This window comes from Xyrauchen texanus, chromosome 42 (genome assembly GCF_025860055.1).
Source record: "Xyrauchen texanus isolate HMW12.3.18 chromosome 42, RBS_HiC_50CHRs, whole genome shotgun sequence".
Taxonomy (NCBI): domain Eukaryota; kingdom Metazoa; phylum Chordata; class Actinopteri; order Cypriniformes; family Catostomidae; genus Xyrauchen; species Xyrauchen texanus.
Window position 1 is genome coordinate 4,717,448 of NC_068317.1, and position 25,803 is coordinate 4,743,250.

Genomic DNA, 25,803 nt, shown 5'->3' on the forward strand with positions numbered 1-25,803 from the left:
GATGTGTGTGTTTGTGTTTTTGTGTTTGTAGTTTTCAAATAACAGGGCATGTATCAAATAATTTTTTTTTTGTTGATTCAACAGGAAGCCCATCAACTTTAATAGTTGATAGACTATTTATTTATATGAGACTATTATATTTATTATCCAGTCTGTTTCCTAATATCAAACACCATTTAAACAGAACACATATGACACAGGAAGAAACATTTTTTCATTGTTTTTAATACGCTGAGATGCATGCTTTCTCTGTTTCGGTGGAGACGATAGAATGGAGAAACAGAAGGTCTTTATTCATGCAAAATAAGGGCTTATTTAATAGGAGAGCCTTAAAATAAAGTGATGAATATTTAAACGTACCATGATAAGATAAAAATGGACCAAGACTAACGTTCACCAAAAAGAGAGACCAATATTCAATGTATTTTTAAACATATTTGATTTTTTATCATCCAAAAGTTTTAAAGCCTTCAAGTAAATCAATTATGCTATTTTATTCAATGATGACATTCTATATTGATTAAATTACTTGTATGAAAAACACAACTTATGAAGTATGACAATTAATTGCAGAAGCCCTAGAGAAGACAATCGCAATTATTTGTTTGACAATTAATTGTCAGACACAGTGTGTGTGTGTGTGTGTGTGTCTGTAGAACACTGTCTGTCTGTAGAGTGGCAAGTACGTGTGTCTAGTGTTGTAACGGTACCAACATTTCAGTAGTCTGTATCTATGCCAGTGAAATTTCACTGTTCCTGATAACAATTTTAATACATAGCAAAAATATGCTAATATGACAATGTGATATTGAACACCTAAGTTTAGTTATTTTTAATATATATATTTTTTAATAATTATGCTTTAAGAATTATTATTTTCCAGAACATGTTTTAATTTTTTATTTAATTGAATCATCAAAATGGTGTCTAATCAAGTAATTCTTAATTTTAGTAAGTGAAAATAGAACTTTTTAACATGTCATCACATTTGTTTTGCCAAAGTTTTATTTAACAGCTGTTTGTCTTGTGATAAATTGATTAATTATTGTTGTTGTTGTTATTATTATTATTATTATTATTAAAGAGAATATTACATTTTACTATACAGTTGTAATATATTATTTTGTATTTTATTTCTTCAATTACAAGCATCTAGCTTTTAATTTGAATAGTGTGTTTTTCGCTGGAAGCTTCACTTTTTTGGATAAACAGTTCGCGTTGAAGTTGTTTAAGTCACGTCTGAAATGTAATTTGTTTATACTGTCCTTTGAGTCTGACAAATGATATGTAGGACACTGTTTTGGAGTGTTTGTATTTTGCGTTTGTGGTAATTTTGAAATGTGATGTTTTAAATTGTGTAACTGTGAAGCACTTTGGTCAACTCTATTGTTTTAAATGCTAAATAAATAAATAAAGTTGAGATTAAAGTGCAAATACAGTGATTTAATTATATAAATATATAGTTTACATGTGCTGTGTGGGTCACTGTGGATTAGTGCTCTGCATTGTCATCTGATACAACGTGAATGATTCTCTGTGTCTGTGGAGTTTTTAGTGGATGAGCGGTCAAATTTATACATTCATTTAAACTACGCAGCTCTTCCACACAATGACTGCAACCTTTAGCGGTTTAATAAATCACACTAGGACATATCATGATTTTAATTAGATTAATTGTCCATTTCAGTGTGAGGAGTAACAGCACATGCTCAAAATGAGCATTTTAAAGCTGTGGTGTGTCAGTCATACTGCGGTGCTCTGTACTACCGCTACTGCAAAAACACTGCTATCCTTACATCTTTTTTATTTTAGTACCAACTTGGTACCAATGTACCAGAACTTTAGACAACATTACGTGTGTACAATTTTGTATCTGCCATGTATTTAGTTGTTCTCTTGTTGTTGTGTTGCAGGTATGGCAGTCGAGGTAGAGCTCTGGCAGATGATGATGACGACGACAGTATGGACACCGCTGAAGTTACACCAACTCCAGACATTGACATCACACCAGACATTGGTGAGAATTCCTTAAAGTTTTTTTCTTCTTCTTTGTCTTTTATCTCAACCACACATTTCATATCTATTTATCTGCTAGTTCCTATAGCTCAATTGGTAGTGCATAGTGCTAGCAACATAATAGTCATGAGTTTGATTCATAGCTAACACAGAGACTGATAAAGCTGTATGCCTTGAATGCACTACAAGTTGTTTTGGATCAAATAATCTGCCAAATCCATACATGTAAATGTGTTTATCTGAGGTGAATTGTGTTAAACAAGATGTGCTGTGGTTTATTGACAAATATATGTGCATCATATATTTATGCAGAGATTTGATTGCATTCTGTAACAGTTATTTGTCCTAGGGAATCTTTTGTAAAGTTATTATAATATTATAATGTATGTAATTTTAATGTTTTGATTACTACAGATTATTTTGTCAATTCATATCTCCTTTGTAGCCTGAAATTATAATTGGCCTTAAGGTTGATGAGTAGAGGTTGACCGATATATCCAAAATCAGTATAAGAGATGTGCCTTTTCACAAATATGATTCTTGTTCTGGTAACCAGCCATGGTATCTTGTTTTTTGAGCCATATGGAAGACTACTGTAGACTACTTTAGGGATTGCCATCTCACCAGAGCCAAAGGCATTTTTGGATATGTCCTCCTTTTGCCAGTGTGTCCATGTGTCTTGAAGTTTTGGGCTTGGTGATACCCAAGTGGTGCAGTCATTATTTTAGGAGTCTCATGTAGCTACTGTATGAATCCGAACTTTAACTATTGAGCATGCTGTCTGAGGCTGATAATTATATTTTTTGGGAAATCATCATGCCTTGATCTGTTGTGATTCATGCAATGGAAGCCTTCAGAAATTTGACATGATCACATTTATTTCCTTCTATTCCTAGAATGAGGGTGGTCTTAACTGGGACCCATTCACATCATAATCTTGACACATGACAGCTTTTTTACATGAAACCTTAAGGATATTAATTTCCTGTTATTAATTGCACTATGAAATCTGTCTGCTTAGGCCTTAAGAATTTTCACAATCACAAAAGGCTGTGTTTAATATGTAAATATAAAAAAAAAACACGCAGCTCCATCGCGTCAGTGAATGGTGCTGCTCTGTTTACACACACGCGTGCCTATTTTTAGCCTTATGCAATATTTGAGTGCTACTCACAAACATCATCTCAGATGTAGATGCTCAATATTTCGGTTCACTTATATTATGCATTTAGAACGGCACCGGAGGTGCATTTCACCAGAATTTGAATAAGAAGCGAATTACACTACTGTGAACTTGCCTACACAGGGCACCAGACTAATTTCTTTTACTAGGAGCACTGTAGCCCCTAACTGAAAATTTTAGGGGCTCAGGCAGAAAATTTAGGGGCGCACATGTTGAATCAACCTGCAATGCTATTATTCAAGTTTTCCCTATTTGAACTGTATTTCTGATAAATGCTTTGGTAATAAATACAGAAACTACAAAGCCCCTCCTACTGTCCTTTTCTGGAAGAGAAGGGGGAGTACTCACATGTTTGCGTTACTCGCGCGAACGGGAGTTTAAGCACAAATTTATAATCCTGCGGTCAAACTCGCACGAGCAATGCAAGGTAAATATTATCTTCGTTTTGTATCTCCGCACAAGCCTTCAAAAGTGAAGCCAAAACCTCTTGATCACACCCCGGTGACTGGTCCTAGTATAGGTCATAAACCCCGCCTCCCCATGTTATTCAATGGGACATGAGACCAACTAAACAATTAAATTACACTTCACATATCTTTTTTCCAAAGATAGTTTCTGCCATTTACTGTAGTTTCTATCACGTTGATGTAATTTCAAGTGTTTGTTTTCAAAATAAGTTTGTTTTTAGTTAGTTATTTGATGCTATAAAAACTGTGCTGTGACATCATGATTGACAGGTTCTCTGAGCGAAGTAGTCACTGAAGCACCAACTGACTTTTTTTCGGGATCTTCGGAGGACTGAGGAGATTGGAGCTTTAAATTTAATATCTACATTTCTATAATTAATTACTTCACACCATCATATTTCAAAAGTGCAGTGGCGTGTCCTTGCGATTGATTCAGCGAGAGTGAGGGCGGGGTCTTGATTTCGCGGCTTTACTTCCTGCTCACTACTGCGCAGGTCTTGTTCCGAAATCGCAACTGGGCAGACTCAAGTCCCAAGATGTCAGCGCCATATCGGGACACTGGCGGCTTCAGTTCTCACCAATGGAAAAGATCGAAGGGGCGTCGTCCATCTTTTTTTACAGTCTATGATTTGAACGCACCATTATGGACGATTAGTGTGACACCACGAAATCGAGACACACGAGTGTAGATGACGTTACCCACGCAGTTGAGTAATCACTCATGGACCCAACTCTGGCAGATTCTCTCCTCGTTTTTCAACATTAATTAAAAATAAAAGTCATCAAATTTGCATGTCGCACATGGGAGTAGTTGAAAAAATACTCGCCCTGTCTCAAAAAATAGTCGCAAAATGTGACCATTTGGTTGCAGTCTGGAGCCCTGCTACAAACAGACACATACAGGACTTCCTGGAGAGGTTGAATGTCAAAATAAAAGCGTGAAGGTTTAAAAGTTAAAGGTGCTCGATTGAGTTATATTACTATTATAATATTTTATTATTTGTTTACAAATTATAATAATATTTATATTGAATGGGTTCCAAAAGATAACTGTGAATGAAAAATGAACTGATGTCTTACAACGAAATTAAACAAAAGTCAAGATACAAGTTGAAAAAATGTTGCACATTTTTTTCTGGGAAGGGGGCAGTTTTATAATATAAATTATATAATAAAATAAAAGAATAATTATACAAAATTCTTCTTCTGAAGACTTGAAGACTGGAATTACTGTTAATTTTGCTGCTACATTATCCAGTATACTAGTTAATAATAAAGTGTTTCTTAATAAGCTATACAATTATATTGAAATAATGTGTAGTTAGAGGTTTGTGTTTCTTTACATATTTAAGAGCACACACAGTTAGTTCCACACAATAATGTAAAGATATTCTAAACTGATTATGCAAAAAAACAACACAGGTATCGGATCGGGATCGGTATTGGCCGATACTGAGATTTCCGATATCGGAATCAGATCGGAAGAGAAAAAGTGGTATTGGTGCATCCCTAGTGTGTGTATATATATAAATGCTTGACATGCTCTAACCATGGTTATTCACATTTTACATAGCGAGTTAATCACTTGCATACGCAACTAGGGTTGCAGCGGTATACCGGTCTCGCGGTGTACCACGGTTTGAGAATTGACGGTTATCATACCATGTACATTTGCTTATCCACGGTACTGAGAAAAAAATGCAACCGGACGGAGATTCTCACAGGCGCGTGCGCATCTCCTTTCCTTCTCGACTGTCTGTCAGACTCGTCATCTTGCGCCACACACACACACACATGCAGCAGATGTCAGAGAGAAGCAAGGCGAGGGGGTCTGACATGAGTGTGTGTGTGTGAGTTAAAGCAGTGTTACTCAACTGGTCTATTCGGACTGGGTCGTGGACAGCAGGGAAATAACAATGCCATGGTAACTTCTCCCATTGAAGATATTTCGGTGGCCGCCCAAGGGATCGACTATTTAGGACTGCTGAGGCAGATTTAATGATAATCTCGCAAACAGCTAAAGACTTCTCATCTGCCCTTTCGCAAGTGTAACAAGCTCGTGATCATGATCTGCTCTTCTCTCTGGCGCGCGCGTTCAACAACTGGGCTTCCCTTGATATTGTGGAGCGCAGACATCAAAACTGACCAATTTTAATTCTAGCGAGACTTTTCTAGTTTAAAGTGTTACGGAGATTGTCAATTCGAACCACTCAAACAGTAACATGCCAAACAGCACTGAGGAAAAGAGCAACTGTGCTATGCGCTTTACAAATTTGTTTCAGGATTTTACATGAGTAAAAGTAACTGTTATATTTTGAGGAAATGGTATAGTTTCATATGAAATAATCTAAAGGGAGAATCTATTAGACCTCATTATATATCAACAGTGGCAGTTGTACTTAAAGTTTCAAGATGTGTTTCAGCTAGTATTTATTTTTCATAAATACATTCATGTATTATTATTATTACTATTATTTAAGACTAGCACACTGACCTAACCATGGTAATGAGGAGCCTTTCCTTCTGTGTAATATGTGTATAAATATGTAATATTAGGTAACAAACAGGATAATAAAGGGCTCATATAAATAAATATGCTCTTCAATTTTTAAAAGGGGGGAGAGAAAACTTTGTGACGTCAACAACAAAAATAATGTCACTTGATGCATGTGCTTGTACTGGAAAACCATGAACAAAACTATACAACACAAAAGGAAATGCAACCCAGGATACATTAAATACAGGTTATGATTAATCTATGGCAAGTTTATACATATTTGTATTTATTTTTCAGTTCATATATCAATTTCGACCATAGAATCATTCTGGCCAAGCAGATTCAACATGTTTAATGCAAGACAAGCTTTGAATCAATTGAAGTGAATTATTTGAACTTAACTCTAACAACTCTTAACAATCTCACACTTGCAAATAGCAAGATTAGAAAGAACATGTATATTGGTGCCTAAATGATTTGCATGTGTACAGTGACATTTGCGAAAGCGTAAATTAAATTGCAAGCAAAATTAGTTTTGCATGCACACAGAACGTTTTGTACAGGTGTAGATCAAGTTGCAGGTGTATGAATAAAATAATTAGCAATACTTTAATGCTTTCTTAAGTGTAATTCATGTGTTGTGATTATGTAAATGTGGTCTGTATTCCTCTGACTTCGTCCTGAACTCATTACATCTGTCACAATATTAAACCAATCAGCTCAGAGTAAACTGGTCAATGAAAACCTCATTTGATTGGTTACTAGAAGCAAGAACCTTGCGCTTGCAAAACTCTTTTCAGGGAGAACTTCATGCCAAAAGTGTGTGCGCAACAAAAGGGAAGACGGAACAGTGTATTTCGGATTATTTCTGGAAAACATTTATGCCACAAACATAACAACAAGTTATTTACACGTTTGCAGTAGTTTATTTTACAATCCATTTTGCTGTTCATGACACCCTTTCTTTGCTTGCATATCGCTGATTGCAAGTTTGCAATGTTTTTGGCCATGTTTACACACCAATGCTTGCTCATGCTTGCAACTTGATTTGCACCTTTACAAAAAGATATCTAAAAACAATATCTAAATTTCTATAATTATATCACACCGTCAAAAGTGCAGGGGCGTGTCCTTGCGATTGATTCAGCTAGAGTGAGGGCGGGGCCTTGATTTTGCGGCTTTACTTCCTGCTCACTACTGCGCAGGTCTGGTCCCGAAATCGCAACTGCGCATCATTAATCATTGCTGCTTAATTTTGTGTCACTTGTAAAATCATTGGGAATATTCAATATTAGTATTTCACTTTGAAACTTTCGTAATAATTGATTGGAATTTAAGCGTAACTGAAGAGTTAAACTGTTAAGTTTTGTTTTTGTCTTCTGTCATGATGTTAACACAGATGTTGCTTTTATGGCACAGTGACTACATGTCCGTATCACACAAGCTCCCCTCATGAGCTACATCTGTTTTAAGCTGTGCATGCTGGGAAATGGACTCTTTCATAACAGATACAGACAGTCACACAGATGTGTTGTCATCTTTTTTAGTAATGTAGATTGTGCTCTGCTGGATAGTACCTGTTTTTTGACTCCCTCTCTCTTATGTCTCCTGACATGAATGCTCATTTGATCAATGGAAAAGCAATGTTCTGCCTTTTCAAACATTGTTTTAAGTGCTGTGTGGGCAAGACCGACATGAGACTAACGGTTTTTATCCCTGTAAAGGTTGATCTAAAGGTCACAGCTCCCATTGGAATGAATTGTGACTCTTTTGTGACTTTTTGAGTATATTTGTGATGTTGTTTTTCTGTTGTTTTCCAGTTGTATAGAGAACAAAGTGTCAGTGTCCACAGAGAAAACAGAAAGTCCAGAATGTGGCTTTGTGTTGTCTGATGGCTTATTTTGTGTGTGTGCATTTTCAAATCTCTTCATACTTCTAAGTTTCTTTATATCAAGGCATCTTTACAGTGTTGTGTTAAACCTGATGTGTGCAAATTCTTTGTTAACAAGTCATTTGTTGGTTGAGTTCATCTGAAAGTATAACATTGTGTGCACCTTTTGAGGTTTGACCAATATTTGTAACCGCTGATTACCCTTTTCAGTTATTTAACATCGGATTTACAGATAAAGTTGGAGACAAAACTTTACATTTGAAATATTATTTAAGTGAGGAGCTTTGAACAAGTGTATTTTGCGAAAACAACTATTCTAATGAATTCTTTGTTGACTGTTCACAATAATAGTTTTGTAAAGCAGTTTACCAGCGGTTAGTGATATGTTGTTATCTTATGTGCCTAAAAGCAGAAATAAAAGAATCATAATTTGGTTTTGCATGTCAGTTATTGGACAATTGAACACAAAAATAATCATTATTTTATTGGTCATTATAAAACAATATTGTCAATCTTTAATATATGTGATGTTTCACATTTGGCTTAAAGACGTGTGTAAAGACGACTTTAGATGAATTGTATTACAAGCTGTAGATTTATTTCATCATCATAAATCGCTCCATGCAGGAGATTGTATTGAGAGAGCGGCTTCTCTTCATAGAGAGATTTGTCTTTGCTGTCTGACAGCTCCAGCACCAGAAGACGATGTGTTCAGAGAGATAAACATCATATTGCTCAGTGATGCAAGACTGCATTCTGCACTTCAACAACAGTTTTCACAAATCCAGTGGGCTTATGATGTGTTTTCAGGGAAAACCGCCTTGTATTTCTTGTTTTGTCAGAACTCGTGTCTTGATGAACAATTGTTCTTTGATTGTTGAAGTTTTGATTATGAGTCATGTTGTATTTTTAGCATCTGTAATTTCTCAAATCAAGAAGTCTAATAGAAGTCGACCGATTTGGTTTTTAAATGGCCTAATCCAGACAGCAGTTTGATCGATTGGCCATTTTAATGCCGATATATTACACAATTTAATCTAATATAATAGTAAATGACATACTGTATATGAATTGGCTAAAAGTTAACTTTTGTTTAGCGTTATATTTACTCAAACTTTCACACAATACTTTAACTTAAAATAAAAATAATTTAAAAACATAGATTTTGTGTTTTAGATGGTAGATAGCATTTTCTCTTGGTTTTTGTTTAGTCATCCCATGTTAGTAATTTGTTTGCACAATAATACATTTTAAAACATTAGAAAGCAGGAAATAACACACAGTAGTCCAGCAACCATGGGGGACAATGTGCACATTAGCTATTACATTTATTCACAAACAAGAGTGAATCAAACTAATTCACATACACAATGAGAATGACGCTTTACTTTGAAGTTGCTTTATCGCTCTCATGTGAATCCACTGGGCACGGTCTGACCATCGCATAACATTTGTGAGACAGCGGGACACATGCTGGGTTTCCATCCAACTATTTTTATACACATTCTGAAATTGTGCATAAGAAATCCTGAATGGAAATGCTTGATATGTGAATAAACTTTCTAAATGTGCTTAATTTAATGCTCTAGGAGGTGGTGGAGTTTCGAGAGTTTCGCATTAGTTAACATGCGCATTAAGGTTATGGAAACGGTTTATTAATGTTTTGACCATTCGTGCATGTGTTATGAGCGTGCGAAAGCTTGATGTGACTAGCCAACAGAAAGGTCTGACCTTGGCACACAATTCTTTGAACATCGCGCTTGTCATTCGGAAGTGTTTAACCCTGGTCGATAAAGTGTGAAGAGTGCAAAACATTTAGATGGAAACTCAGCTACAGTTTTGATCCAGTCTGTTATAAAACATACTTAAGAGGAAGATATGCGAGCACTGCACAGCAAGAAAACGGAGTTGCGCAAGTTTCATGAGGTTTGTGAATTAAATTTATATAAATTATACATTTAATTGAAATTTTACTTTTAATCATTAGACAAGACTGTTAACAGTAACGAGAGAGAGGGAAGGAAACATCTGAGCACATTAAAGGGGTCATGACATGCCTTTTTTTATTATTATTTTATTTTTATTATTATTCTTGAGGTTCACTTGAGGTTCACGTTGTTTGCATAATAAACAGTCATATGTTTGTAAAACATGATTATTTTTCACCCCCTGTTCTGACCCTCTGCCATGTTCCAATGTTAATGTTCCTCATGTCTTGACCTCTTTTAACATTGAGCTCATAAATGTATGTTGCGACTATGATCTTTGGTAATGTTTAAATGAGACTCTGTTGAATGGTCTATTTTTGTGGTGACATGATGGCACGTAACAACAAAATGAACTGTGCTTGGTCATTTACATGTCTCAGATGACCCCACACATGTAAGCAGGCGATTCGCGGTGCCGTCGTGGCTTAAGAAACTATTGAGCCAAATGGGAAAATGTATCGTCCGATGACGATAATTTTAAAATAGCAAATATTGGTCGATTTATCGGCCTCCAGGATATCTCTGTTGACCACTATGTAGCCATAAATAAATAATAAAAATGTTATATATATATAATTTGTATTTATTTATTTTTACAATTTTTGATTAACAGCAGTTTAGACATGCATAACATTTCTGACTACTTATTTGGGACATTATGTCATAAGCCAAAATTTTTTAATGTCTATTAAATGTTGCTGATGAACTGTAAATGGCCAGCTGTTGATCTATCACTAGTAAATATGGTCTATTTTGTTGTTTGTTGTTCAAGGGTGCTTTTTGAATGGTCAAATGTGAAAATAGTCACACACTCACGGTCTCCTGTGTACACACAGATGTGGCGGAGACGGAAACTGATGACGACTTTCCTGATCCACTGGATCTCAGTCCTAGAGACGAAAGGCCTCTGTCCCCGCTGTTCCAGCGCTACATATCAGAAGACTCTGCTGGCTCGTCCGCATCCAACACCAGACAAACCAAAACTAGGTTAGTTTGAGACACGCACATTCTTTGCTGAGTCGCACACACATGCATATATTAGAAAAATAGCATTTTGTGTCATAAATATAGCCCGCAAGTGGCAATCATCTTTGCAAGCACTTATGGCCAGAACATGAACAAAATAATAAAAATAGACAGAATGGATCCTGTGGACACAGCTGTTTTGTGTACAATAAACTGAGTGAGTGAGTGAGTGAGTGTGTTGTGATTCGGCCGTAGGTAATCACAGCAGTGCTGATTTAGGGACATAGTGCACGATTGCGAGTGTGATATTGCTTGTATACAACAGTTCAATGAACAAGTACATTTAATTAGGAACAATTTAGTAAAAATTCAAGTTATAAACAGTCATAAAAAACACATTTGTGCATGGAACTACTTTCTTACGTGGCGGATCAGAATCTGCCGTTGCTGGTTTAAACCAAAATTATGTGTCCAAGCCTTAATTAGTAATTAAAAAATGTCACTTCAGAAAAAGTATCACGGCTAGTGCTGTTTCTATCAAGTTATTGGATAAACAAGGATGGATGTGAGTGAAAGTGAGTGAGTGAGTGAGTGAGTGAGAGCGAGAGAGACAGAGCGTGTGTGATCACCTGTAGCGACAACCAAGCAGAGATGCAGTCAGCTTTCTAAAGATCAGCTTACTCTGTGGAAAAATGGCATATATGCTGAGGTTTTTCTCCCTATTTCATTGTAGCCTGTGCGCAATAGTCAATCACTATAGAAACCACAATGTCCTCTGCCATTTTAAACAGCACCCATTGTGTAATTGATCAGTCTGTTGTGTCAGCTGTGATGAGCCTTAATGCTGAAGTTGTTTGTTTAAATCCGTTTAAAGCTGTTTCCTAGCTTTAGTAGTGTAGTATGTAAACAATGACTAACGGATTCACTTCACGCCACCTAACTGGCTCAATTACACACATAAATGATCTTTTGCCACCTGCTGGCTAACATATGTTATGTAAAAAACAAAAAAACAAACCATAGCTCTTAACAGATCTGCACTGCTCTTACACTTTAGTTTAGAACGGCACGAACACAAGCGGAGTGATACACACAGTGAAGCGTCCTAGTGCGGTTGGTGTCAGACCATCAGTGCTCATTGAATGTCTCACTTCCAATCAGATTCGAGGACCGGAACTAACTGTTGTATATGCTATGCATGTATGTGTGTGTGTGTATATATATATGTATATATATATATATATATTATATATATATATATATAATATATATATATATATATAATATATAATATATATATATATATTAGGGCTGCAACTAATGATTGTTTTTATAATCGACTAATCTAACGAGTATTTGAACGATGTTTCGACTATTCAGGCGAATATTGCAACGATTAATCATTAGCTCTTAACTGACTATTCAGCTTGTGCCCAACTTAAAAGGTTGTAATAAACGTGCTTACTATGAACAAAATGAGTACGCTTCTAAATGATAATCATTAAATTAAAGGGGAAAAAGTACTTGGATTTGTATTGTTTAATTAATTAAAAATTTCACTGCAAAAAATCCTCTTGTTATCAAGTTTTTGTCTTGTTTTACATTTAAAACAAGATACATTTACTTGAGAAGTACCATATAAGATATTTAGACTTGCTTTAAGAGAATGATTTTTAAATATAAGTGTATTTTGATAAGTGTATTTTTTCACTTGTTCATACTTCTGTCAGTGCAGTAAAGAAATAATATACTTATATTCAAGATATTTGCTCTAAATATCTTATATGCTGCTTCTCAGGTAAATGTATCTTGTTTTAAAGATTCTTTGATATTTTTAAATATTTAAATATAAAAATTAATTAAAAATGATATTCAAAACTCTCCAGTAAAAAAAATTTATTCTAATGTGTACATAAGGAGTTTTAGATATTTATATTGGAAAACAAAACAAAAAAGACAAATCAAAAATATTTTATTTTTTGCATTGTATAATGGGATTTTGTTCACTTGATTTCGATCCATCTTTAACTTACAAAAAACAAACACTTTCTTCTTTATAGAGCTGCGTATCAATGATTTTCTTCCCCATAAGACACACCGTGACACTCATATTATAACTCACTATGTCGTGTGCAATCACTTTAAACAAAATGTAGCGGCAGCAAGTGTGTGCCAGTGATGAGTGTATCCACGCGAGACAGCGTATCAGCCGGGGGAAGTTTGAAACTCTCTCGCGCTGTTTTTCATGCGACTCATTTAAGTGCGGCTCTGACCGCACAGACAAATGCCAGTTTCAGAGTTTGTGCTTATTTATACAGCCCGCTTCCTTATTATTTGAACTTTAATCAAGGATGCATTAAATATAGTATATAATGGTGCAGTGTTTCCTTTTTAGACGCTCTGACGCCAGGTATGCATCCGCTTTATTTCACGATGACACTGCTTCTGTATTTACTTATTTTGCATTTTTGTATTATAATACTCTGCAATCTACATCACCTTAATCTGTTTGTAAAGTTTGGAGTGCATCTGGACTGTGAGCTGTTCTTTCTTCCTCTCCTCAATCAAGTGTGAGTTGAAGTGCTGTTCTCCCACGTCATCATAAGTATTTCAAAAGATCTCATGTTGTGTTTAATGAAATCAGACGACTATTCGACAATGAAACTTTTTGACTACAATTTTTTATTGTCAATGTTGTTGATAATGTCGATTAATCATTTCAGCCCTAATATATATATTTATTTTTGTTGATTTGTAGATTTGTTCTTGTAAAGATATGTTAGCACTTTACAAGTTTTGAAGAAACTTATTTACAGAAATGGTTGCAGATTTATAACAGAATTTTAGTTGTAGCGCCCTCTAAGGTCAAAGTTAGACAGAAGTATGCATGCATCCTCAAAATGTTTGGATATCAAAGTATTCCAAGTTTTGTAAAGTTTGGACATTGCGTTCAGAAGATATAGACCATTGAGTAAACAAGGGTCACTCCTAGATCTTCAAATTTGACAAATCAAAAATCCGAAAAAAAAAAAAATAAAATTATCAGTAGGGTCACTAGATGATTTGTGCAAAAATTTAGCAAATCGGACAAATGGCTAAGGAGGTTTTTCTGAGAATTCGAAATGGCAGAAATAAAATCTGAGGTATAATTTCCATTTGTCTTGACTCAAGGAATTCAAAAGAATTTGTATTCTAGCCTTTGCGGTTTGGGAGTTATTAGCAAAAATGCGAATTATCTCTTAACGCCAAAACTTATACGAGCCGAAACGTAAAAGTTCTTATTATAGCGCCATCTAGGGGTAGATCTGCCTGAGTAGTGGGGAAATACACTCACCTAAAGGATTATTAGGAACACCATACTAATACTGTGTTTGACCCCCTTTCGCCTTCAGAACTGCCTTAATTCTACGTGGCATTGATTCAACAAGGTGCTGAAAGCATTCTTTAGAAATGTTGGCCCATATTGATAGGATAGCATCTTGCAGTTGATGGAGATTTGTGGGATGCACATCCAGGGCACGAAGCTCCCGTTCCACCACATCCCAAAGATGCTCTATTGGGTTGAGATCTGGTGACTGTGGGGGCCATTTTAGTACAGTGAACTCATTGTCATGTTCAAGAAACCAATTTGAAATTATTCGAGCTTTGTGACAGGGTGCATTATCCTGCTGGAAGTAGCCATCAGAGGATGGGTACATGGTGGCCATAAAGGGATGGACATGGTCAGAAACAATGCTCAGGTAGGCCGTGGCATTTAAGCGATGCCCAATTGGCACTAAGGGGCCTAAAGTGTGCCAAGAAAACATCCCCACACCATTACACCACCACCACCAGCCTGCACAGTGGTAACAAGGCATGATGGATCCATGTTCTCATTCTGTTTACGCCAAATTCTGACTCTACCATCTGAATGTCTCAACAGAAATCGAGACTCATCAGACCAGGCAACATTTTTCCAGTCTTCAACTGTCCAATTTTGGTGAGCTCTTGCAAATTGTAGCCTCTTTTTCCTATTTGTAGTGGAGATGAGTGGTACCCGGTGGGGTCTTCTGCTGTTGTAGCCCATCCGCCTCAAGGTTGTGCATGTTGTGGCTTCACAAATGCTTTGCTGTATACCTCAGTTGTATCGAGTGGTTATTTCAGGCAAAGTTGCTCTTCTATCAGCTTGAATCAGTCGGCCCATTCTCCTCTGACCTCTAGCATCAACAAGGCATTTTCGCCCACAGGACTGCCGCATACTGGATGTTTTTCCTTTTCACACCATTCTTTGTAAACCCTAGAAATGGTTGTGCGTGAAAATCCCAGTAACTGAGCAGATTGTGAAATACTCAGACCGGCCCGTCTGGCACCAACAACCATGCCACGCTCAAAATTGCTTAAATCACCTTTCTTTCCCATTCTGACATTCAGTTTGGATTTCAGGAGATTGTCTTGACAAGGACCACACCCCTAAATGCATTGAAGCAACTGCCATGTGATTGGTTGATTAGATAATTGCATTAATGAGAAATTGAACAGGTGTTCCTAATAATCCTTTAGGTGAGTGTATATTACAACTGTATAGTTAAATTTAAGATTCACTGTAATGATGATGATGATAATAATAATAATAATAATAAAAAGGAAAACATGATTTGGTAAGGAATAAAACTGATTTACTACTTAAAAACACTTAATCAATTCATCGAGATCTGTGAAATTTCACTGGTATCAGTACCGATTACTGAAATGTTAGTACCGTGACCACACTACTATCTAATAATATATAGTATATTACGATATCTAATAGTCAAAGTAAAGATTGTTAACAATTTCATTTTCTTTTTTGTTTTGTTATTTATATTATGATATTTAATGTTTAATTACTGCTGTAACTGAGAAACATACAGCACTGTTTACTCTGTTCTCCGTTTTATTACTGGCTTTTAAAACACACTTTAAAAGCTTGAAGCATTGTTTACTTTAGAAACAATTGAAGACTACATTGTTTTAATTGAATTTCTTAATATTTATATTAATATTAAACTTTTTACTATTTTCAAAAGCAATTTTTTTAAATAATTTTTCGGTGGTTGGGCTGCGTGGGGGGTCGACACCATAAAAGGGTGCCGTAGTTTAATTAAGTTTGGGAACAGCAGGTCTGAAGATGTCCGGAAGATTCAGTAAATTCATATTTATTATAATTTTACTTATATTGGCTCTACTGATCATTGCAGGAGGTTAACACAAAGAGAACAAAAATAATATAACAATGTTCAGTCATTTCTCTCTCTCCCACACGCACGCACGCACGCACGCACACACACACACACACACACACACACACACATATCAACTTACATACGATACACACACAGACACACACTCAGTCTTATCACTCATTCTGTCTCACCCCGTCAGGCTGTGATTTATTTTACATTTCATTTGGAACTGGTAAAACTTGTGTTTGAAGTTTCATATGTCTCATGACCAGTGCATTAAAGAGACTTTGTGGTTAAGTTCAATAATTTACTCATTACACAATTACTCAAATGCCTTTTTTTCCCCATTCTCTTATGATCCTTTAAAATAAAAAATAAATGTACTGAAAAACTAAACAAGAACTAACAAACAAAACAAATTGAAAATTAAATGGATATTAAAAACTAAATAAAAAATGAAAAACTATTTTAACCTTGGTATGTAAACGTGAGTGCACCTACATGTGTGGCCACTGCATGCGTGTGCGTGCTTTTTGCACAGTCTGTTTGAAAGGGAGTAGGTTGTGGGGAGGGCAATGCTAAGGGTCTTCTGCTGTTATTAGTGAAAAGAGGGAGAGCTCTCTTTTGCATCCCAATTAGCACAGATTGTGCTCTCGCTTATGTGCAGCACCATTAGCAACATGTGTGAGGAGAGGAGACCCATATCAGACATTATTACACATGCATCACATCTCCAACTGTCTGCAGCTCTCATGAACACACAAGCTGCCAAAGTTACGGGAAATACATGAACTCCTATGAGAGTGCTCTGACAGTAATGACATTTCACGAAGATTTGCCAACAAGCACGTTATTTACGAGGAAAATAGTGCAGCCAAAAACAAACACTTACAGCCAAAGAACAGGACAGAGAGAGAGAGAGAGAAATCAGGACTAACAGAATGTGAGAAACTACATTAAAAGATTAGGTTATACTTAGAGAAAATGATAAATCACTCACCTAAGAAGGTTAGATTCATCCCAGAGGTGCTAGATCAGGGGTCAGCAATCTTTTTGACATGGAGTGCCATTTTTTTATTTTCCTGTTAAATGGCTGTGCCAACATTTCTCTAATGTAATCGTTTAATGATTTTATCTGCGTAACAGTTTGAGTGAATTGTTTTTGCAATGATTGATATAATCATGATCCTGCATGTGCATTTTCACAGAGCATCTTGTGAAAGTGATTTCATGAAAGAAACCCTGTCCTTTTGTACAAAATGAGTTAACACCGTTAATGTCACAAATTAGCTTATTTGATTCTTGATCACATTGTGTGGAATCATAAATATTTCTTGTTTTGTGTCATACATTTTTCAAAATCACACAGAAGGGTAATCACTTAGTACACAAGCAACAGTGAGAGAGGAGCAGGCTATTTTCTTCATATTAAGTTTTTTGCACCAGCATTCCAATCTACATCTTGGTGTAATCCTTCCTCATGATCACGCAGTGTTTTCTTCAACTGAATGGAAGACTAAACACTGTTAAAGTGTGATGAGACTTGCACTGCACGTGCAAGCTATTCACACATCACAAGCCGATCAACTATTTAGCCATTTTCTGTGAATGTGGGTTTATGTTTTCTCCTTCAATCGTTTAATGTAATTTTGAGTGTGACTGGTTTTTAGGAGGGTGTACTAGTGTTGTCAAAAATACAGGTACTCCGGTACCAAGTCGGTACTCAAACAAAAAATAATTTACGATACCAGAATTCCTGGAGGTACCTGGGTACCGAGTCGGGAACTTTCGAATGCTCACAAGCAAAAGATGACGCCAAGCAAAGCTGCTGCGGAGTCTCAACTGAATCTTGTCGAAAAGAAAAGTGGAAAAAGCCAGGTTTGGAAATTCATAGGTTAGGGAAACGTCATAGATCAGCAAAAACATATTTGTAAACGCTGCTTTAGCAATTTCTTACGAAAGGAGGAAACACATCAAACTTAATAAAGCACATAAGAGCAGCAGTTCACGTCTGATAGAGGAAGAATTACACAGATCAGTCCAGATACACTCTAAAGTTTCACAGTTTATTTTATGTAGATCCCAAAGTATTAGGGAATTATAAACAAAAAGTATATTCAGAAGCATGTACCGCTGTGGAATAAAGGGAGACGGAGCGCTTTAAAGGAAACATCCCGGCATTACATCTTAACACTAGAACTACCGGAATTCTATAACTACTTCATTCTGACCGTTCATATTAGACTGTACCAAATGTCATTTTATTCATGTCATATTTACATTCGAAACTTCTATTGAGGTTGTAGAATGAAGCTTCTAATGTCTGTCGTCATGTTTTATGACGTCATCACCCTAAATTTTTAAAAATCCTAGAACAAAAATTTGAATAAAATAGTATAATATGGATTAAATGGAGCACGGAGCGCCAAGCGAACGCAGATAGGCCTACATAATCCGATCTTTTTTGTAATATATATTAGCTGCTAGACTGCCCCGGAAGGTGCGTGCCTCGCTTTGTGTTCAGCAAGTTTTTTTCACCACAGTGAAAATGTTTTTGAAAGTCTAAACGCCAACAAACATGGATTGAGGCGGAATATTTCGTTAGATAAAAACATGTTGTGAATTTTGGAAATTATTACATCTATCTTTTTTTCAAAACATGTTGACTTTTGGACTTTACAATGCTCTGGATTTATTGGAAATGTTTGGACAACACGAATCGGAAACAATGCGGCAACCACTGGAATCAAAACTCATGAATAAATGAATCATTTATATTAATAAAAAACACCAGGACACGAAATTTAAATTCTAATGAATGTGAAAATGTATTAGTTCATCGACAACCACAGAACTTGCTATTGTAGTAATTATAGATACAAATTTGATTATTTATATTCTATTATTTTCTTTGTAAAATAAAAACAAATCAATACAATAGCTTATAAAAACATCACCAATGTGTATTTCAATGCATAGTAAAAACTTTAGACATGTATGAAACACATATAGGCCCAACCCAAAATGGCAAAAATGGTTAATAAAGAATATGAACATTCGCTAAACTGTGGGAAAACGAACTGATTTAGAAAGCAATATTTGTTTTACTGTGAGCAAAAATATCATGCTGTAAAACGAATCGGTTACCTAACGTAACCTCGGTTCTCTTTAGATGAGGGAACGAGTATTGCGTAAGCTAGCTTACGCTACGGGAAAGATTAATCTTTTCTGAGATATTGAAGCCAAAAAATTATCCTTAATTTTGTATCCATTGTCAACGCAGTGCAGCAGCTGCATACCTTGAGCGGGCTAGCTAGCGAGCTCATTGGTTGCTCTGCGGCAACTGCTGCAGCCTAAAGACGAACTTGAGTGAACTCGCGTCCAATGACAGGCGCCTGCACTGTCACTGTATCAAAGCCCGCCAGAATGGGCGTGGCTAGAGTGCATATAAGCGTAAGTTCGTAGGCTGGAATCCTGGTTTTCATTGAATGAAGCGAAAATCGCTCGTGGCGCGAGCACGGCCGGCTACGCAATACTCGTTCCCTCAGCTAGAGAGAACCGAGGTTACGTTAGGGAACCGATTCGTTCTCGTACAAGAGGTTCTCTCGTATTGCGTAAGCTAGCTTACGCTACGGGAACCCATTGTCAACGCCGTCGCGCTCAAGCATCCACTGCATGAGCCCGGGGTGGGGGACCGGGGAGCCCTTGTGAGTGGGGAATAATATTTGGCCGGCAAGAGTGCGGGCCAGTGTGTGTGTAATACATAAGCACATAGTGGGACGGGAAAGACAGAGCGGCGGTGCCGGTCTGTGTGGAATGTGTCCCGTCAGTGCAGCTCACCATAGGAGCTGTAGCGTATTAAACTGCTAGTAGTTTTGCCTGCAGGGCGGGCACTTCCAGATTGTAAAATCTGACAAAGGTGGAGGGGGAAGCCCAGCCCGCTGCCACACATATGTCGTGAATGGAAATCCCGCTGGACCATGCCCACGAGGAGGCCATGCCTCTAGTGGAGTGAGCCCTAATGCCTAACGCGCATGGTAGGTCTTTTGACACGTACGCGGCAGCAATAGCGTCCACTATCCATCTAGACAGTGTCTGTTTCGAGCGGCGAAACCTTTGGTGCGCCCTCGAGCGAAGCGAAAAGCTGCTCAGAGCGTCTGAAAGAGGTGGAGCGCGCAGTATACAATCTCAGTGCTCTGACTGGGCAAAGGAGATTGGCGTCGCGTTCGCTATCGGATGCTGGCAGCGCCGATAGGGAAATGATTTGTGCTCTGAAAGGAGTACCGATCACCTTGGGGACATAGCCGTGTCTAGGCTTTAAAATGACCTTGGAGTCACTTGGTCCAAACTCAAGACACGCAGTGCTGACAGACAGCGCGTGAAGGTCTCCCACACGTTTAACTGATGACAGGGCAGTTAGAAAAACGGTTTTGAGTGAAAGGTATTTCAAATTCACGGATTGAAGCAGTTCGAAAGGGGGGGCTTTCATAGCTTCGAGAACTACGGAAAGATCCCAGATAGGAACCGATGGGGGGGGCGCGGGGGGTTCATCCTTCAAGCTCCCCTGAGGAAGCGGATGACCAGCTCGTTTTTTCCCAGTGACTGGCCGTGCAGGGGTTCAGCGAACGCCGCGACAGCCGACACGTACACTTTGAGCGTGGATGGGGATCTGCCCTTATCCAGCAGCTCTTGTAAAAACACGAGCAGCGACGACACCCCACATGTCCGTGGGTCCAGGTCTCTGTCGGTGCACCATTTTGAAAACACAGACCATTTGGACGCATAGAGTCTTCTCGTGGAAGGGGCTCTAGCGTGTATGATAGTGTTTATTACTCCTGGCAAAGTGATGGGTAGTCGTTGATCACCCACGCGTGCAGCGCCCAGCGCTCTGGGTGGGGATGCCAGATCGTGCCGCGAGCTTGAGAGAGGAGATCTGCTCTCACTGGAATGGGCCACGCGGCTGTCAGTGACAGCTGCATAAGCTCCGGGAACCATGTCTGATTCTCCCAGTGCGGGGCTATGAGGAGCACCGAGTGACGCGTTTCCCTGATCCTCTGCATTACCTGTGGCAATAGCAAGACGGGAGGGAAGGCGTAAAGCGGGCGGTTGGGCCAGTCCTGGGCCAGCGGCGTCCTCAGCTTCGAGAAAAATACTGGGCAGTGAGAGTTCTCTTCTGGCGCAAAGAGGTCTATCTCTGCTCTGCCGAATATGCTCCATAACTTCAGGACTGTTTGAGCGTGCAGGGACCATTCCCTGGGGAAATATTGTCTCTGGACAGTCTGTCTGGGCCGTCGTTCAGGTGGCCTGGCACGTCGCGTCGCCCTCAGCGGCGCAGGTGGCACTGGGACCAACTCAGTATGCGTTTTGTCAGATGGAAGAGGTTCCTGGGTCTGACACCGCCCTGGCGGTTTAGATAGGATACCACAGATCTGTTGTCCGAGCGGACCAGGGCGTGGTGACCCTGAATGACCAGGAGGAAGCGCCGCGGCGTGCTCGACCGCTATCATTTCCAGACAATTTATGTGAAGGAGCTTTTCCTGAGCTGACCATAGGCCAAAAACCGGAGAGCCCTCGCGGACCGCGCCCCAACCCGTGTTGGGCGCGTCTGTCGAGATGACTTTCGGCGAGATACAGCTCCCATCGTCACTCCCGCTGATACCATTCGGCCACTGCCCAGGGCTGCAGAGCTGAGATACAGGTCTGAGTCACTCTGATCGGCTGGCGGCCCGTGGCCCATGCCCGGCGAGACGCGCGGGTGTTTAGCCAATGCTGAAGCGGGCGCATGCACAGTAAACCCAGCTGAAGTACTGCTGCGGCTGAGGCCATGTAACCTAGCATTCTCTGAAATTTTTTCAGAGGCATGAGGCTGTTCATCTGAAAGGACGCGGCTAGTCGCTGAACACGGCGCGTGCGCTGTGTAGATAAGCGAGCCGTCATCGCCATGGAGTCTAGTTCTATTCCAAGGAAGGAAATTGCCTGACTGGGCTGTAGTGAGCTCTTGGTCCAATTGACTGCAAGACCCAAAACTGTTCAGATGACTGAGGAGAACTGTCCTGTGAGACAGAAGCTCCGTATGTGACTGTGCCAAAATCAGCCAATCGTCCAAATAGTTCAGAATTCGCAAGCCCTGACTCCGCAGGGGTGCGAGCGCCGCATCCATGCACTTCGTGAAAGTACGAGGTGCTAAAGACAGGCCGAGCGGAAGGACGGTGTATTGATAAACCTGGCCGTCGGCGAATCTCAAGAATGGCCTGTGACGGGGATTTATCTGAATCTGAAAGTAGGCATCTTTCAGATCGAGAGAAATAAACCAGTCCCCTGGCGCACATGCGTGAGGAGTTTCCTGATTGTAAGCATTTTGAGCGGTCTTTTGCGAGCACCTTGTACAAAACCCTGAGATCTAACATTGGTCTGAGGCCGCCGTCTTTCTTGGGGACAAGAAAATAATGGCTGTAAAACCCCGACTCGCTCAGAGAAGGTGGCACTCTCTCTATGGCCCTTTTGCACAGAAGGTTTGCTATTTCTGAGCGAAGCATGCAGGCTGCTTCCGTGTTCACAGTAGTTTCGAGCACGCTCTGAAGCGGGCAGGGCGCCGATCGAACTGTAGCAAATAGCCCTGTTTTATTGTGCTTAACACCCATTTGGATATCCCTGGGATAGCTTTCCACGCTTAGAAGCGTAACGCTAGAGGGTGAATGGCCAAGTCGCCCTGATTGCCGCACACAGCGAGCTGAACAGAATGTGTGAGCGCGCTTACTGTGCTTATGCATGACTGCTCGCAGACAGCAGGGACAGGCTGTTCTGTGAGTGACTTCCGATTGAGGTGAATGGGGAAAGAGTCACATCTGTGAAGTGATGCGCGAGCATAGTCACGGGCATGGGACTTACATACAGAGAGGTGTTTGCTGGCCGTGTGACAGAGCGGGCAGAGAAGGGGCTCATGCACGGATTCGTGGGCGCGTTTATTGACTAACACTCGAGCTGGCTGTGCCCGCTTTATGTGTGTGGGCTCTGATGGGGACACGGGAAGTGTAATGCTTGTGTGTAGGGGTGAACACTGGATTGTGGGCACATTTTCTACACATAAGGCATGTTTGCTTTTTACAAGATTTCTTTGGGTCGCCGTGAAAACGGCATTTGAGTGCAGGCAAGCGGGCAGTATCACCGGCTTGTTGGCTGCTGAATCCACCACTGCAGTAGCCTGAGAGAAGGGGACTGACAGGGGGCGAAGCTTTGACGGTGGTCCGGCCGTGGCGGGACTGAGCCGTCGTTTCCTCAACAAAGCTAGGAGGACTTTGGTTGCTCAGGTTTCAGCGCAATCTTAGGCCGAGGCCCGCGGGGGGGGCGGTGGTCTGCGGCGGCTGTCTGAGCGCGTTCTAGGGCGGCCGCCCTGTCGACGCTGAGAAGTCTGGCTTTGCTGAGCTGGGCGCTGTGAAGAGGCTCGTGCAGGAGGCTGGTCACGTGGGCGGCCTGCAGAGGAGCTAGCGCGACGAGGCAGGAAGAGATTCATGGCTTGGGTGGCTTTCTGGACTTCCAAGAAACGGTCAACAATGCCACTCACCGCGGAACCGAAGAGACCGGACGGAGAGAGCGGCTCGTTGAGGAACGTGGAGCGTTCAGCTTCTCCCATGTCGGCTAGCGTTAGCCATAGGTGTCTCTCGGTCACAGTCAGCGTGGCCATGCACTTCCCTAGGGCTTGAGCTGCAGCTTTGGTGGCGCGAAGGGCGAAATCCGTCGCGCTCCTTAGATCTGAAACAGCCTCTGGGTGCCTGCCTTTCTCATCCCACTCTCGAAGAAGGTCCGCTTGGAGGATCTGTAAAACGGCCATGGAATGCAGAGCAGATGTGGCTTGGCCGGCGGCGGCATAGGCGCGCCAACACAGGCGGAAGTAGTTCTGCAGGCCTTAGGCGGGAGCACTGGCTTAGACCGCCATCTCGCGAGGGCGGGCAAAGGTGTGCTGCTACCGAATCCTCGACCGGGGGGGATGGAAGAGTAGCCCCTCTCGGTGGCGCCGTCCACCGAAGCGAGAGAGGTGGAGACATGGGATCGGTTCCTGGCCGAGAGAGGCGCGTTCCACGATTTAGAGAGCTCGGCGTGGAGTTCCGTCAGGAAAAGGAGCGGCCAGGGCTGCGGGCGACGCGCTGCGACGGCTCTGAAGAAAGCAGCCGTCGAGTCTGTTGGGAGCCTGCTCAGACGGCTTCAGTTTTGAGTGCTTCGAGTCGAGCCCGCAGGGTCGACATCGGAAGCTCCTTGCAGAGGTCGCATCCGCGGTCAGCGAGGGCGAGCTCTGCATGTTCCAGTCCCAGGCAGAGAGCGCAGATGAGGTGGCGGTCTCCGGCGCTGAGAGGGGCGCGGCATGAGGCGCAGGTGGTGCGAGGCATCTTTAAAAAGACGCTCGTTGCTCTTTTTGTGAAGTTCGCTGAGGAACTAGCTTGCTGTAAAAAGGATACGTCGCCGGATGGCGTAGCTCGCAGGATGGCTGAAGGTGGCGAAGACGGCCGGCTTCTTCAAGCGCTGTCCAAGCTTGCTAGATGCCCCTCGAACGGCGACGCGGCTTCTGCAGTTCAGAGATGCGAAGAGCTTCGCTGAATAGATGAAAATCAGGGTTCCAGCCTACGAACTTACGCTTATATGCACTCTAGCCACGCCCATTCTGGCGGGCTTTGATACAGTGACGGCGCGGGCTCCTGTCATTGGACGCGAGTTCACTCAAGTTCGTCTATAGGCTGCAGCAGTTGCCGCAGAGCAACCAATGAGCTCGCTAGCTAGCCCGTTCAAGGTATGCAGCTGCTGCACTGCGTTGACAATGGATACAAAATTAAGGATAATTTTTTGGCTTCAATATCTCAGAAAAGATGAATCTTTCCCGTAGCGTAAGCTAGCTTAGAGAACCTCTCGTAAGAGAACTATAATGAAAATATTATGCTGTAAAATCATTATAAACGAATTCTCCTGAAAGTGGGCTCACTTGAACAAGGCATTTGATTGTTTTGGGGGCAAACACCGCACATCATTCACTGACGCTTGTGGATCACTCAGTCAACACAGGTACTCTCTACCTTCCATGTGCAGCTCCCACATGCTACCTTTTGACATTTGTCACAAGTGTCCTTTAGTTTTGTTTTTCTTGCTGTTTCTCCACACTTGGCACTGCCTTCCCCTCTCCATTATCAGCTGCTCCTGCCTGGGTCCTCACACCATCAGCTGTGTGGCTTTTGCTCTCATATGGCCGTAGTGAAGTTCATTTACCAGCCGCATTATGAAGTTCCTCCGTAACATTCTCTCAATTGTGCATTTCTTGAACATGATGGAAGCATGTTTCGCAGACAGGTAAAGGATATTATAAAACACAGCCACTGGCCATCTACGTGTGGATGATTTCACAGAGTATTTACTCGGCATTTGATCTCATCTACTCCGAACTTGGTTCTGTTGTAGTATGTGACTGTCTCTGGTTTAGCCTTTTGGCCACTTGTGATGGCAACAGCTGTGTGGACAGTGCTTTCCTTCTTTTGCACTGATTAGACTGTGAGCTTTGCATTGTCACTTCTCAGCACCTCCGTGGTGAACAGCGCCCTTTGTTCCTTTACGTTC

The 25,803-nt window shown here is 40.4% G+C and overlaps 1 protein-coding gene across 1 annotated transcript in view; it reads left to right on the top strand.

The window, feature by feature from the left end:
• Positions 1-25,803, top strand: part of LOC127635092 (histone-lysine N-methyltransferase 2C-like) — a 226,414-nt gene that overhangs the window by 63,460 nt on the left and 137,151 nt on the right. The window contains exons 3-4 of the mRNA XM_052114873.1: positions 1,914-2,017; positions 10,879-11,029. Coding sequence (XP_051970833.1) covers positions 1,914-2,017; positions 10,879-11,029 — 255 coding nt within the window. The remainder of the gene's footprint in view (positions 1-1,913; positions 2,018-10,878; positions 11,030-25,803) is intronic.